General features: G+C 42.5%; 1 protein-coding gene across 2 annotated transcripts in view; it reads left to right on the plus strand.

Moving 5' to 3' along the window:
- Nucleotides 1-12,300, plus strand: part of LOC126278661 (cell adhesion molecule 2-like) — a 1,323,224-nt gene extending 1,310,924 nt beyond the window's left edge. The window contains exon 6 of one of the 2 annotated variants that reach the window (XM_049978894.1): nucleotides 11,608-12,300. In XM_049978894.1, coding sequence (XP_049834851.1) covers nucleotides 11,608-11,684 — 77 coding nt within the window. In that variant the 3' untranslated portion in view covers nucleotides 11,685-12,300. The remainder of the gene's footprint in view (nucleotides 1-11,607) is intronic. The other variant, XM_049978893.1, reaches the window with a different exon arrangement.
- Nucleotides 12,301-15,731: the final 3,431 nt, after the last annotated feature.

Genomic DNA, 15,731 nt, shown 5'->3' on the forward strand with positions numbered 1-15,731 from the left:
CGGTCCGGAGTTGGGCCGCGCCGCTGGCTGATAGATGAGCGCTCGCGCAGACTTTACGCGCGTCCTCCACCAGAGATACGGCCGCGCGCCGCGCGCACGAATATTAAACGCGCCGCCGCCGCGAGGAGGCAAGTGCGCCGCGCAGAGTTAGGGCCGCGTAAAAAAGTAGCGCCGTCCCGCTGCCAGCCTCACAATAGGGGAAACTTGTCGCGCCGCGCCAACTGCCACCGGGGGTCACCGGCACTACTCCTAAATCTTCTGCTTCCCGAGCTACACGCTATGAAACTAGCTACTCTAACATTCTCCTGTGAGATTTTACCAGGAACACTTCTTTGTAGACCATACCGCCAACCAGTAACCCTAAATTTTTTAGGTATCAGCGAGCGAGGTGGCGCATTGTTTAGCACACTGGACTCCCATTCGGGAGGACGCCGGTTCAAATTCTCGTCCGACCATCTATCTACGTTTAGGTTTAGTGTTATTTCCCTAACTCACTCCAGGCAAACGCCGGGAGGGTGCCTTTAGAAAGGCACGGCCGATTTCCTTCCCCATCCTACCGTAATCCGAAATTGTGCCCTGAATAATGACTTGATGAACTCGTCGACGTGACCTTACTCCAACCTTCGTTATATTCTTTAAAGAATCATCTATGTATAAAACAGTTTAAAAGCTCTGATTACCTTAGAAATGGGTCAGTGTGTCAAACATTTGACGTTAGTTGTGTAAGTGAGTAAAAGTTTAGAAAAGGTTTGCTATTATGTTTATAGTTTGTTGGAGGTCACTAAGCGCTCTCACTATCAAACAAAGGATGAGTATGTCTGGTTTTCGATTCCTTTTAAGCTAGGATCTGTAATTTGCGCTACCTTTTAATTAAAAGGTAGTATTTACAAGCAATTCCATATTTAGGACGTAACATCTCCTGAAGCATGTGTCGTAAAAGAGATACTTTTGCAATTACATTGAGTGGCCTGTGTTTACTATCCGCAAAATGTGTTGCGCAAAGAGTTGGTAGTAAAGAAGTAATACGCTAAAACGTCGTACCCGATTCTGAAGTTTCACTGCATGAAGAGCGAAAATGTACAAGTAGCAGAGAGTTATCAGAGAGAAAAATTTTCTTAAGGGTTTGAAACTACGTGTGAAGTTTGTTGGAAGTCGCTTATTGTTCTCATTCTCAAATGCTGGACAAATATAGCGCGGCTAATTTGCGCCGCACGAGTTGCACTGCCTCAGGAAATGGACACTGTTTGCGACACTGTGGTGTCCATGCAGAAGAAAATTATACACGGAGCCTGCCTCAGTGTTCCTGTAACTCTGATGCCAATATACTCACCGGACAAAATACTTCTCACCTCGTTAAAGCACACTGAGTCGCTTTGGGCCACCCGGAAAGGCCGTACGGTTCTAGGCACTTCAGTCTGGAACCGCGCGACCGCTACGGTCGCAGGTTCTGATCCTGCCTAGGGCATGGATGTGTGTGATGTCCTTAGGTTAGTTAGGTTTAAGTAGTTCTAAGTTCTAGGCGACTCATGACCTCAGAAGTTAAGTCTCATACTGCTCAGAACCATCTTTTTTTTTTTTTTTTTTTTTTTTTTTTTTTTTTTTTTTTTTTTTGCTGAGGCCCACGAGAAAGACAGGTCCGGCGCTGACGTCACAGCACGTGACACTGCAGGTCTTATGACTGCCAGCAGCCGCCCGCGGCAGGGAGCTAGTAACTGTTTCAGACCAGGTTACTTATTCTCGATTGCGCGTTTAATTTCATTCAAGCTTCCGAGACACACGACAAAGTTAAGGCCTTCAGTTGGTACCTTTTCAGTTACATATTGATTTCCCATGGGCCATGCACGGACCGAAGATTTCGCGAAGTGTGGTGACGCCACAAGTTCGTTGTGGGGCCCGTATTTCTCGTTGGCCCAGGAGGCGTATGGAAGACTCGATTGTGTGTCCCCACCGACGTCTCTCATTCGTCGTTCGACGGGCAGCGACTGTGCTTGCTTGTAGTTCCATCGTGACATAGCAACATTGCCACAGGACTTCATTCTTTGGACGACACCACAAATCATCCATCCTATTGCCCAGATTTGGCTCCCTGAGACTTCCATTTCTTTATTTTTTTACATAATCACTTTATGTGACACACCGGTAAGCGGTTTTGGTCCCCTATAGTCAACTGCAGACACTATAGGGGGGGGGGGGGGGCAGTTGGTGAACAACTGTTTATGTTACACACTCCGCTGCAGAGTGAAAATTTCATTCTCTAAACTGTTTATGTGCTGTCAAACTCATTAATGTTTGTTCGCCAAATGCCGCCCATAGCATCTGCACATATCCATTACGAGCCGAAACAGGTTGCGATTGCCATTAAAATGATTGTAACAAAAAATAAAATCTTCAGGTAATAATTGCTAATGTCTGCAACGGACACTAGTTCTTAGGTAACCAAACACTATATAAGGAAAGATACTATCCACTTGCACAAAGTGTTGTGCACCGAACACTGTAAATTACACTTTGCACAATGAGCAATATTAAACACAATAATTAGTATTCTCCATTGTGCAACATTTTTCATTGTGCAAATTACAATTTATAATGTTAAAAACGTGTTTTGTGCACAATATAAATGGAGATTGCTAAGTTTGACAGTTTCCTACCGATGTCAAGAATTCACAAACCTTAGCATTACAACCGGCAATACTGTAATACTGTGTAGTTTAATTATTTATTGCGCTTAATATTGTCCATTGCGTAAAGTTTAAATTCATCCTTAAGAAAAAAGTTCAGTGCACAACATTCTGTACAAGTTTATTGCATGTTTGCTTATCATGTTTTGTTATGTAAGAACTGGTTCTCTAACATATGCTGGTCAGATGTTTCCTAAAGATAGCCCAATAAACCGAGAACAAGCTAGAAATAAACAAAAATCAGTACAGCAAAAATAGTGTACTTGTTATTCAACCTTAATTAAGGAACCGTTCTGCCAACAAGTAAAGGATTCATAAATAAGAACTTGGTATATGTAGGGAACTGCATCATCGGCATTATTGAGCATTGCTGATTATCATTGGAACAGCTTGGGGACAGACTGTCCTGTGGCGGTAGGTTTTTCTTCCACTCTTTCTTCATTTTTCTTGCGCTCTCTCATTTCTGCTCTATCTCTTAATAAAGCTGAAAAATTTAGCTTTATATGAGTTATATTGAATCAGCTACAATTGTAACGAATGAAGTACGCGAGACCTATAGGTAAGTTCCTTCAGAGTAAATAGATCTTCATTTTATTAGAGAGAACGCAGAGATCCATAACACCACACTTTCTTTCCGTTCAGATCATGCATGTCGCCAGCAACATGACAACGTATCTTTATTTTCTACACGAACGTATGTACGTTTGAGAGTATAATTAACTTACTGACGCTATTCCAATGCATCTGGCGTCCATCATTTGATTAGCACATAATAGACGTTCGCTTAAAAATACATATATGTTTATTAACGTAATTATAGAAAACATAATTATACAAAGCACGATTCAGTGACATCCAGCGCGGTGCCTAACTGAACTATAACATTATAGTGCATAGGAATAGAATGTAATTACGAAGCTCTTGCAGATACACGCTGATGTCTGTCTGCATAACATGCAGATGACAACCAACAATTTTCCTAATATCTAACCGACAACGTTTGTCGTAGTATTTAGAAATACTATTCAAAGGTTTTTAGTAGATAGTGTAAATTTGTGCTGTACCGGGACTCGAACCCAGATCTCTCGCTTAACAACGTTTAAATGCTTCGGCAATCCGAGCACGCCTTCCAGCCGACCCAAATTGCCAGCCTGTCACACAGTACTACCGTAGCGTCACTTATAAATGAACCCCGCAGTCAGCATTCCGGATTCCCACTAGAGATTGGGCTTGGTGTACATCCGCACTGAAAGAATGAGTCTCTGGTCGGTGCAACTTATTTTTGTGTCATCAGTGTTTTAACTGATTTGATATGGCCCGCCACAAATTCCTCTTCTGAGCCAACATTTTCATCGCAGAGTAACAGATACAACCTCCATCCTTCAAAATGGTTCAAATGGTCTGAGCCCGCATCTCGTGGTCGTGCGGTAGCGTTCTCGCTTCCCACGCCCGGGTTACCGGGTTCGATTCCCGGCGGGGTCAGGAATTTTCTCTGCCTCGTGATGGCTGAGTGTTGTGTAATGTTCTTAGGTTAGTTAGGTTTAAGTAGTTCTAAGTTCTAGGGGACTGATCACCTAAGATGTTAAGTCCCATAGTGCTCAGAGCCAAATGGTCTGAGCACTATGGGACTTAACTTCTCAGGTCATCAGTCCCCTAGAACTGAGAACTACTTAAACCTAACTAACCTAAGGACATCACACACATCCATGCCCGAGGCAGGATTCGAACCTGCGACCGTAACGGCAGCGCGGATCCAGACTGTAGCACCTAGAACCTCTCGGCCACCCCGTCTGGCACCTCCATCCTCAATTGTTTGCTGGGTGTATTCAAATGTATGTCTACCTCTACACTTCTTACTCTCTGCAGCTCCCTTATGTGACATGGAACTTATTGCCTAGTGTCTTAACGCATCAGCGAAGAGATAGAGAGCGCACAACTAACTCGAGTCCGAGCTAATGACGTTGTTGTTGAGTAACTTCTCTCAAGAGTTCCACGAAATGATTCCCGAGAAAAGTTACGTTACTGATATAGTGGGGTCAAATGAGAAATATTAATACCTAACTACAGATCATTGTTATTTGTTTATAAGTCCAAGTAGACCAAAATTATTGATTATCTTTTCGTTCTCCATTCCAGAAGACATGTAACTGTTCATTTTGTTTTACGAAGAACATTAAGTTTACTTTGACATAAAATTACCTTAGGAAGAAGACTGAACAATTAAAAACACTCAGCACTTATCTATTTTCATGATTTCCAAATTGTAATGCTGCTTACTGATACTATTATTTTAGTTTAAGCACGATTAAGGTTAATCGCGCAAAAAACTATCTGTAACGGATCATTAATAAAGGGTTAAAATACTAAACTAACTTTCTTTCTGTACTGAAGGAAAAAAAATCGCTTCATCGAGAAAGAGTCGTGCTGCATAAACGAAAGTTGTTAGCCGTATTTCTTCATCTGAAAGATGATGCCCATTCATATTTGGCATCAGTCCCATAAGAGGGTGCTTGTCGCGGCGCTATAAGGCTGCAAGTCAGGTTTGCTGTGACGGTCGTGAGCGTTAGTTACCTTTGAGACTGGACGTGATGGGTTGATGTTAGTCAAAGGCGACAAAGACGACGCCATTATCAACACCTCACTGACGTTGAATGAGGTCATGTAATAGGGTTACGAGAAGCTGGATATTCCTTCTACGGTACTGCCGAAAGTCTTGGTAGGAATGTAGGAACGGTACATGATTTCTGGCAGCGGTACTCACGAGAACATGAGGCTGCAAAGAGACCGGGCTCACGACGGTCACGTGGGACTGCCGAGGTGGAAGACTATCGTGTTCCGCGTAGGGCTCTAGCACACGTGCTGCATCTGCAGGAGCAATCTGAGAAGCAGCTGGCACCGCAGTGACACAACGAACTCCTACTGCCAGGACAACTCCCAGCAAGACGTCCTGTAGCGTGCATTTCACTGACCCTAAACCATCACTATTTGCGATTTCAGCGATTTCAAGCGATAGCTTGGAGGGCAAGGTGGAGGTCTATTGCGTTTTCTGCCATGGTGCCGGTGATGGCCGTGTGTAGGTTTCGAGGATACCAGCTGAAGACCTGCAACCAATCTATCTGTGTGCCAGACACACTGGACCTACACATAGAGTTACGGTGTGGGTTGCCATTTCGTGTGACAACAGGAGCACTCTCATGATTATCCCGTGTATCTGGACAGCAAATTTCTACGTTAGTGTAGTGATTTGACCTGCTGAGCTGCCGTTCATGAACAGCATTCCAGGAGGGGGGGATTTACAACAGGATAACGCTCGTCCACATACCGTTATTGTAACTCAAGAAGCTATACAGAATCTCAACAAGTGGCCTTGGCCTGCTCGATCACCTGATCTCTCTCCAATCGATCATATATGGGACGTGATCGGACGACCACTCCAGCGTAATCCACAAACAGCAACAACATGAACTGTCCCTTTATTGATCGAGAAAGATATATTATATCTTTCTTTCTGTGGTTATTAATTATTATTATTAAGTGAAACACAAGAATATATATTGATTTGTAGGTGATCAAAGATAAATATTAAATTACGTTTCAAATGAGCGCCAGGCTCCCTACAAATTATTTCAAATCCTTTCGGCGAAAAAGTAATGCAGGCTAAGTTCAATAACTTAGCTTTAATCGTATCTTTGAAAGTATGCACTTTTTGACGAAATAAAATTAGCGAAGCTTGGCACCTTAGTTAATTGAATAACTTGAAATGATTCATTCTGCTCCGGCTATGGTGATATGTTACACAAAAAAGTAAATTTAAATAGAACGCGTAATGGCGGCCAATTGTTGCCAGTCAAAGATCACCGCCGCTGCTTCGCAGAAACTGAAAAACTGCTTCATAACTTCTTCCAGATATTAATTCAGGAAGAATTGCTTGCATGGTTTCTTTAAGTAACACAATGCACTCAGTTTTTGTAAATATATTTCCACAAAGCACAGAATACACACTTGCATTATTCGCTACGTACGAGAACAAAAACAACAAAAGCTACTGCAAGCGTACCTTACATACAGCAGCAGAAATGATCTGACTCGAAGTGATTTTAAATTTTTTGTCATATATATATATATATATATATATATATATATATATATATATATATATATATATATATATAATAACAAACATAATAATGTTAGTTTCGTGAACGTTATGCACTAGGATCTCTTCTAATATAAATAATGCCTTTTTATAACATTGCAATCGATACAGTCTTTCTTTGCAGCTAATTTAATACATTTTCATAATTAATTTGTCATTTATATCAATATAATATTATTCAGAGTCCTTTTAATATTTACCTCAAATATATCGGCTTGAATATTTCAAAAGAGACACTATAATCGGCAAGAGGAATGGACTCCATCTCACAAACTGACATCCAGCACCCGTACAATACCATGCATGCACATGTGCGTGCTTGCATTCACCATTCTGGCGGTTACACCGGTTATAAATGCACCAAAATTTCACATTTACAATGACTTACCTCGTGCTTATATTACCTATAATCTTGCTATGTTAATCACTGAAATATGTTACCTAGACGAATGTGTTCCCGAAACTTCACTACTCCACATTAGTTATTTTTTGGTTTTGCGGTTTTTCCCGTCAGCGTATTTAAGGGGAGATGATGGCAGAAATAATGAAAAATTTACAGATTATTTTTATTTGCTTATTTGATAGTAAATATAATTGAGATTATTATCCCAAATTTTTTCCTTGAAATTCGGATTACAAATGGCATAAAAAAATTAAAACCCTAAACAGTGTAATGCGCCAAGCCCGCTTTTCAATGACCAAATGGAGGAAAAATTTTATTGCAGAATTTGGCCTGTGAACCTAGAAAATATAGATTTAGAAGACTGTGATTTTTTTGTATACATAACAGCAGTGTTGTAAAGAAGGCTGTGGAGACATTTTCTGGTTCAATCAGAGTGGTATAGAAGGATGTGGAGAGTTGTAAACAAGTTTTGTGCTGTTCAGTGCAATTCGAGTGACACTTGATTGATTGTGCCATTCTTTGTGCAAGTCTGAATCTGTTGATCCCTTTTCACAATGCCCTGGCCTGGTATAGAACTTAAAAAATACAGTAAGTCCAATATTTCCAATATAAAGCGAAAAACTGACATTGAGGTTAGGGTTGGGCCTGCAGATGCAAACATTAGCTTGTCTTCAAGTGAATCTAAAATAAAACTTGGGACAGGGGTTGTGTCAGAAGAAACAAATCATGACAGAAATACGGGTTTCAGAATTGTGGATCTGGAAATGGTGGCAGAAGCACTTAGAAAAGCCTGCAAGTGCTCTGTTTGTGGAGGAAATGTGGATTTGGTTGATGATGGAAACAGAGAAGATTTGGTGTGCACATTGCACATTTTGTGTCAAAACTGTGATGCTGAGAGACCATTCAAGACATCAAAGGTCAGTTATAGAATCTATGAAGCCAATATGAGATTTGCTTATGGACTAAGATGTATAGGGATTGGAAGAGATGGTGGAAACTTTTTATGTGGTATTATGGACATGCCTGCTCCTCCCATCAAATTATCTGCAATGAATACTGCTCTCCTCAATGCAGTTGCAGAAGTAAGTGAAGAGAGCATGAAAATGGCAGTCCTGGGGGCAATTCAAGAAAATTGTGAAGCAAGTACTAGCAATGATATAGCAGTTTCCTGTGACAGTTCCTCGATTAACAGGGGCATACGTCACTGCATGTAGTTTCAACAATCATTAGTGTCGACATTGGAAAAGTATTAGACTTAGAGGTAATGTCTAAATATTGTTCTGCATGTTCCTTGCACAAGAAATATATTGATGCAGTTAAAGAAACAGAATGGCAAGAAGCCCATAAAGCTGTTTGTAGCAGAAATTACGCAGTCTCCAGTGGTGGGATGGAAGCTTCAGGTATGAAATTCATATTACATAGATATTTGCAAAAGTATGGAGTAAAATACGAACAATATTTAGCAGATGTAGACTCTAGTGCTTTCAATAATGCAGTTGAAAGTCAGCCCTATGGAAAAGATTGCACTATTAAGAAGCTGGAGTGCTTAGGTCATATTCAGAAGAGGATGGATGGACGACTCTGAAGACTTGTTGCAGACAATAAAAGCAAGCTACTAGAGTATGGGAAGCCACTGGGAGGTAAAAACAGACTAACAAAGAAGGAATTGACATCCTACATGTCTATTATGGTGCTGCAATTAGAAGTAATCTCACAAGCTTGGATACTATGAGGAAAGCAGTATGGGCCATTTGGTTACTTGTTGACAGACACAACATCTCAAGATGGCCTCTGTTCTAATGAATGGTGCAATTTTTTGAAAAGTAAGGAAAGTGGGGAAGCTTATACCCATAAAAAGAACCTTCCTCATGAGTTTTTAATGGCCATTTAACCAACTTTTAAAGCACTGGCTTCACCAGAACTGCTAGAAAAATGTCTACATGAGAAAACACAGAACCCAAAATGAAAGTTTCAATGCTCTTATTTGGAAAATATGTCCAAAGACTGTGTTTGTTTCCAATTTGGTGGTGAAGATTTTTGCTTTGGAAGCTGCAGCAGCAGTTTTTAATGATGGGAATGTGGCAAGACTTCACGTCCTCAGCAAGTTGGGCTTTACACCTGGAGTCTTCAATGAGCAGATACGGCAGATCATCGATAAGCGAAGAATCACGAAGGCGGAGACTTCAGTCCTGAACATGCAAAAAATTGCTAGGAAAAGGAGCAGAGAAGCTAAAAGAGCTGTAGAACATGATGAGGAAGAAATGGAATGTGGATATGGGCAGTTTTAGCTAAGGCATGATAGATTCTTCTTTTTTTTCATCCAAACTTTAAAATGATTTTTCTGCAACTTAAGGTTTTCTGCTTTCAGGAATACATACACTCCTGGAAATTGAAATAAGAACACCGTGAACTCATTGTCCCAGGAAGGGGAAACTTTATTGACACATTCCTGGGGTCAGATACATCACATGATCACACTGACATACCACAGGCACATAGACACAGGCAACAGAGCATGCACAATGTCGGCACTAGTACAGTGTATATCCACCTTTCGCAGCAATGCAGGCTGCTATGTTCCCATGGAGACGATCGTAGAGATTCTAGATGTAGTCCTGTGGAATGGCTTGGCATGCCATTTCCACCTGGCGCCTCAGTTGGACCAGCGTTCGTGCTGGACGTGCAGACCGCGTGAGACGACGCTTCATCCAGTCCCAAACATGCTCAATGGGGGACAGATCCGGAGATCTTGCTGGCCAGGGTAGTTGACTTACACCTTCTAGAGCACGTTGGGTGGCACGGGATACATGCGGACGTGCATTGTCCTGTTGGAACAGCAAGTTCCCTTGCCGGTCTAGGAAAGGTAGAACGATGGGTTCGATGACGGTTTGGATGTACCGTGCACTATTCAGTGTCCCCTCGACGATCACCAGAGGTGTACGGCCAGTGTAGGAGATCGCTCCCCACACCATGATGCCGGGTGTTGGCCCTGTGTGCCTCGGTCGTATGCAGTCCTGATTGTGGCGCTCACCTGCACGGCGCCAAACACGCATACGACCATCATTGGCACCAAGGCAGAAGCGACTCTCATCGCTGAAGACGACACGTCTCCATTCGTCCCTCCATTCACGCCTGTCGCGACACCACTGGAGGCGGGCTGCACGATGTTGGGGCGTGAGCGGAAGACGGCCTAACGGTGTGCGGGACCGTAGCCCAGCTTCATGGAGACGGTTGCGAATGGTCCTCGCCGATACCCCAGGAGCAACAGTGTCTCTAATTTGCTGGGAAGTGGCGGTGCGGTCCCCTACGGCACTGCGTAGGATCCTACGGTCTTGGCGTGCATCCGTGCGTCGCTGCGGTCCGGTCCCAGGTCGACGGGCACGTGCACCTTCCGCCGACCACTGGCGACAACATCGATGTACTGTGGAGACCTCACGCCCCACGTGTTGAGCAATTCGGCGGTACGTCCACCCGGCCTCCCGCATGCCCACTATACGCCCTCGCTCAAAGTCTGTCAACTGCACATACGGTTCACGTCCACGCTGTCGCGGCATGCTACCAGTGTTAAAGACTGCGATAGAGCTCCGTATGCCACGGAAAACTGGCTGACACTGACGGCGGCGGTGCACAAATGCTGCGCAGCTAGCGCCATTCGACGGCCAACACCGCGGTTCCTGGTGTGTCTGCTGTGCCGTGCGTGTGATCATTGCTTGTACAGACCTCTCGCAGTGTCCGGAGCAAGTATGGTGGGTCTGACACACCGGTGTCAATGTGTTCTTTTTTCCATTTCCAGGAGTGTATATCAGAAACTACTGGAAGGATTGCAATGAATTTAGACACACCTATTCTTTTACTTTGAAGCAATATTTAGGTGGAACCCAATTTTAATCGAGATATTGCACAGTTTTGTGGCTGATAATATATTAAAAAGTCTGCTTGTAAAAGTGTTTGAATCCAAAATATCACAGAAGATAATAGCATTAATTTACCAAAAAGTTACTGCACTTAATTGTACACCTATTAGTATAGATTATTTTACCATTAAGAAAATTTGCCAAATTTGCCTCAGAATTATGAAAAAATTTTACCTTAAAATAATAATGCAAAAAAAATTATCTCACTACATTAGATTGCTATTAAAAATTCTTAATTTCTTTTAAAACTGTTATTAGATCTCTATACATATTGCAAAATTTCAATGAGATTGAACAAAAAATGGCAAAGATGTGGATTTACAAAAATATCAGTGCAAGACTGCCACCGTCTCCCCTTGAAATAGGCAGGGCAGGAAAGCTGGGTGCGGCCTTTCTGTTTTTGATCCTGGCAATCCTAGCCCTGCCTGTCTCAGCCGTCCGCTTGTGTTTCAGCGCCGCTGCGAGCCCCGCTGCTGACGCTGTGCTCCGCCGCCGCCGTGCTGACCGTGGGTTACGCCGCCCGCAGCTAGTCGGCCAGTCTGGACCGCATACCTCACCCCACGTCCCGCAAGTTCACTCCATAGCAGCACGAGCAGACCTCAGCCACCGGTTCTCAGCAGACCTGACACCTCCCCGTTCACGATTTTTGCCCCTGCTGTTAGCTCCCGTATAGTCGACCCGAGAAGTTGTAACGTAGAGTCACGTCTCTCATCCACTGTAACCCAATCTTCATTACTAGCATACAGCTCTGTAACGAACATTTTCTAATCAGAATCAATGTTATTGGACCGTGCCAAACCCGTATGGAAATTTCCTGTAGGGTTGTGTTTAGCTCTGGAGGTATTTATTTAGACGAGTAACTGTTAATAATTATAGCATGTTACCTTTCTTCCTACAGAATACCTGTTGTTTACATGGATATAATAGCATTTGAAGCGTAGAACGACGGTAATATCAAGAATCAGGCTTAGAGCTTCAGTTTAATATTCTTGGCCAGAATTACATGTTGTGTGATGCCTGACGTATTTGCTCAATTTTCTTTTCAAAAAGTCATATCCTCTGTCATAATGTACACTACAAAATATACGTGTGTTTTAAGAAACAGTTAAATTTATTTTTATGTCTAAATAAACAATCTATTCAAACAGTTGTCACACATTTATTTTTTACCCCTTTCAATAAGTTTACCTTCCATTGCATGTGTGTACTCCTAGCCTTCCAAAAAAATCGTTAGCACCTACAACTGTCAAATGAATCAAGAAATTATTCATACTCACTGGAAATATCCTTTCTGGATTAGTGATTCAATATACATTACTTTTTATTAATGTATCTGGTACGTGCTAACACAACGCTTGTTGGTGATGAAGGATGTTACAGGACCAACCAGTTTTTTTAGATGTGGAGGTGTACATTTAGTCTCAGAGGAAACACAAAATACGATTAAAATTCTATCTGTATCGTGTCATAAGGAAAGCAACAGGCAAAATACTATCATTTGGCATCAAAGGCTTCTCATTTCTCGGCAAAATCATATGTACTGCAATGTTTTTAAGGCTACTGAAAATAGTCAGTTAAGGTCTCCTTTAGGGTGCAGGAAAGCACATGTATTTGGATGTGTATCGAAATAAGATGCAGACAATTGTGGGCAGCTATCCACGATGGTTCATCTTATTACTTTCTACGTTTCTACGAGCAGATTTCAAAAATCAAGTTACTCATTATTGTGCCAGGCCAAGTAACTTGTAGTGAATGCTGCACTACATTTCAAAGTGACACACATACGTGACACAATTTTCCAATATAGTCACCATGTCTCTGTAAACAGAGATCAGAACTTTCTACCAATCGTTTAGATACTTGACGACAGAAATTGGCTCCTTGGTTACGAGCCGCTTTGTGAACGTCGTCCTAAGCTGAACATTTTCTGAGCAAAAACTGTGTCGGCTGCGAAATTATTTAATGTCAATGACGTGTTTCACGCTTTTGGGGCATCATCAAGTTCTCTACAAAAACAGGAAGCCAATCAATTACACACCAATGGAGGAAAAGGGCATGGTCCTATCTTGTACGGCTAGGGAGACAACGTGAACTAAAAATAATAAAAAACTTACGTAAAACTAGCTATATACGTGACTCATCAGTTATAAAACCACATGTAATGGAAAAGAGACACAAAGGTAACCGGATATATAATCGGTCCCTCATGAAACATCTAAACCATGAAGCGGGTCGCGCGGGGTAGTCTCGTGTTCTCAAGCGTCTTGCCACGGTCCGTGGGGATCCCCCCGTAAGTTAGCGTAAGTTAGTTTAAGTTAGATTAAATAGTGTGTAACCTTAGCGACCAATGACCTCAGCAGTTTGGTCCCATAGGACCTTACCACAAATAACCAATTTTTTTCCATGAAGCGGACCTAATGAAAGGAGAGTAACAGCCATAAAGTACAAACAAATGGCGGAAAATTGTCCACAGCTTTCGTATGTTACCTTGAGCCGACCAGCCGGTTCCGCGGTGGCAGTACAAGATAGGCTATGCTTACCAAACCGCAGTACCAGCCCCACACCGTACAATGTCTGTATCGGCGAGCTCACAAACATAACCGTGACAACACTACTCTGATAAATTCACGCCAACGTCCAGTGCCAATGGTCAAGTTCCCATTTCAGTCGTGGCTACCGACGTCGTGGTGTCAACATTGGCATACAGGGTGGTCCATTGATCGTGACAGGACCAAATATCGCACGACATAAGCGTCACATGAAAAACTTACAAACAAGGAAACTTGTCTAGCTTGAAGGGGGAAACCAGACGGCGCTATGGATGGATCGCTAGATGGCGCTGCCATAGGTCACGCGGATATCAATTGCGTTTTTCTTATTACATATTCGTGTAGTACGTAAAGAAATATAAATGTTTTAGTTGGACCACTTTCTTCGTCTTGTGATAGATGGCGCTGTAATAGCCACAAACATATGGCTCACAATTTTAGACAAACAGTAGGTAACAGGTAGGATTTTTACATTAAAATACAGAACGTAGGTACGTTTGAACATTTTATTTCGGTTGTTCCAATGTGATACATGCACCTTTGTGAAGTTATCATTTCTGAGAACGCATTCTGTTACACCGTGATTATCTGTAAATACCACATTAATATAATAAATGCTCAAAATGATGTCCGTCAAGCTCAATGCATTTGGCAATACGTGTAACAACATTCCTCTCAATAGCGAGTAGTTCGCCTTCCGTAATGTTCGCACATGCATTGACAATGCGCTGACGCATATTGTCAGGCGTTGTCGGTTGATTCACGATAGCAAATATCCATCAGCTTCCCCACAGAAAGAAATCCGGGGACGTCAGATCCGGTGAACGTGCTTCGACGACCAATCCACTTGTCATGAAATATGCTATTCAATACCGCTTCAACCGCAAGCGAGCTATGTGCCGGATATCCAACATGTTGGAAGTACATCGCCACTCTGTCATGCAGTGAAACATCTTGTAGTAACATCGGTAGAACATTACGTAGGAAATCAGCATACATTGCACCATTTAGATTGCCATCGATAAAATGGGGGCCAATTATCCTTCCTCCCATAATGCCGCACCATACATTAACCCGCCAAGGTGGTGATGTTCCAAATGTCGCAGCCATCGTGGACTTCCCGTTGCCCAATAGTGCATATTACACAGGTTTACGTTGGTGAATGACGCTTCGTCGTTAAATAGAACGCGTGCAAAAAATCTGTTATCGTCCCGTAATTTCTCTTGTGCACAGAGGCAGAACTGTACATGACGTTCAAAGTCGTCGCCATGAAATTCCTGGTGCATAGAAATATGGTACGGGTGCACTCGATGTTGATGTAGCATCCTCAACACCGACTTGTTTGAGATTCCCGGTTCTCGCGCAATTTCTCTGCTACTGGTGTGCGGATTAGCCGCGACAGAAACTAAAACACCTATTTGGGCATCATCACTTGTTGCAGGTCGTGGTTGACGTTCCACATGTGACTGAACACTTCCTGTTTCCTTAAATAACTTAACTATCCGGTGAACGGTCCGGACACTTGTACGATGTCATCCAGGATACCGAGCAGCATATATAGCACACGCCCGTTGGGCATTTTGATCACAATAGCCATACATCAACACGATATCGACCTTTTCCGCAATTGCTAAACGGTCCATTTTAACACGGGTAATGTATCACGAAGCAAATACCGTAAGCACCGGCGGAATGTCACGTGATAGCACGTAGTTATACATTTGTGACTATTTCAGCGCCATCTATCACAAAGCGAAAAAAGTGGTGCAACTAAAACATTCAGATATCTTTATGTACTACACGAATATGTAATAAAAATGGGGGTTCCTATTTTAAAAAACGCTGTTGACATCCGTTTGACCTATGGCAGCGCCATCTAGCGGGACAACCATACCGCCATCTGGTTTACCTCTTCAAGCTAGACGAGTTCCGTTCTTTGTAGTTTTTTCGTTTGATCCTTATTTCGTGAGATATTTAGCCCGGTCACTATCAATGAACCACCCTGTATACATGCATGCATGCATGGGT

Source organism: Schistocerca gregaria, chromosome 6 (genome assembly GCF_023897955.1).
Source record: "Schistocerca gregaria isolate iqSchGreg1 chromosome 6, iqSchGreg1.2, whole genome shotgun sequence".
Lineage (NCBI taxonomy): Eukaryota > Metazoa > Arthropoda > Insecta > Orthoptera > Acrididae > Schistocerca > Schistocerca gregaria.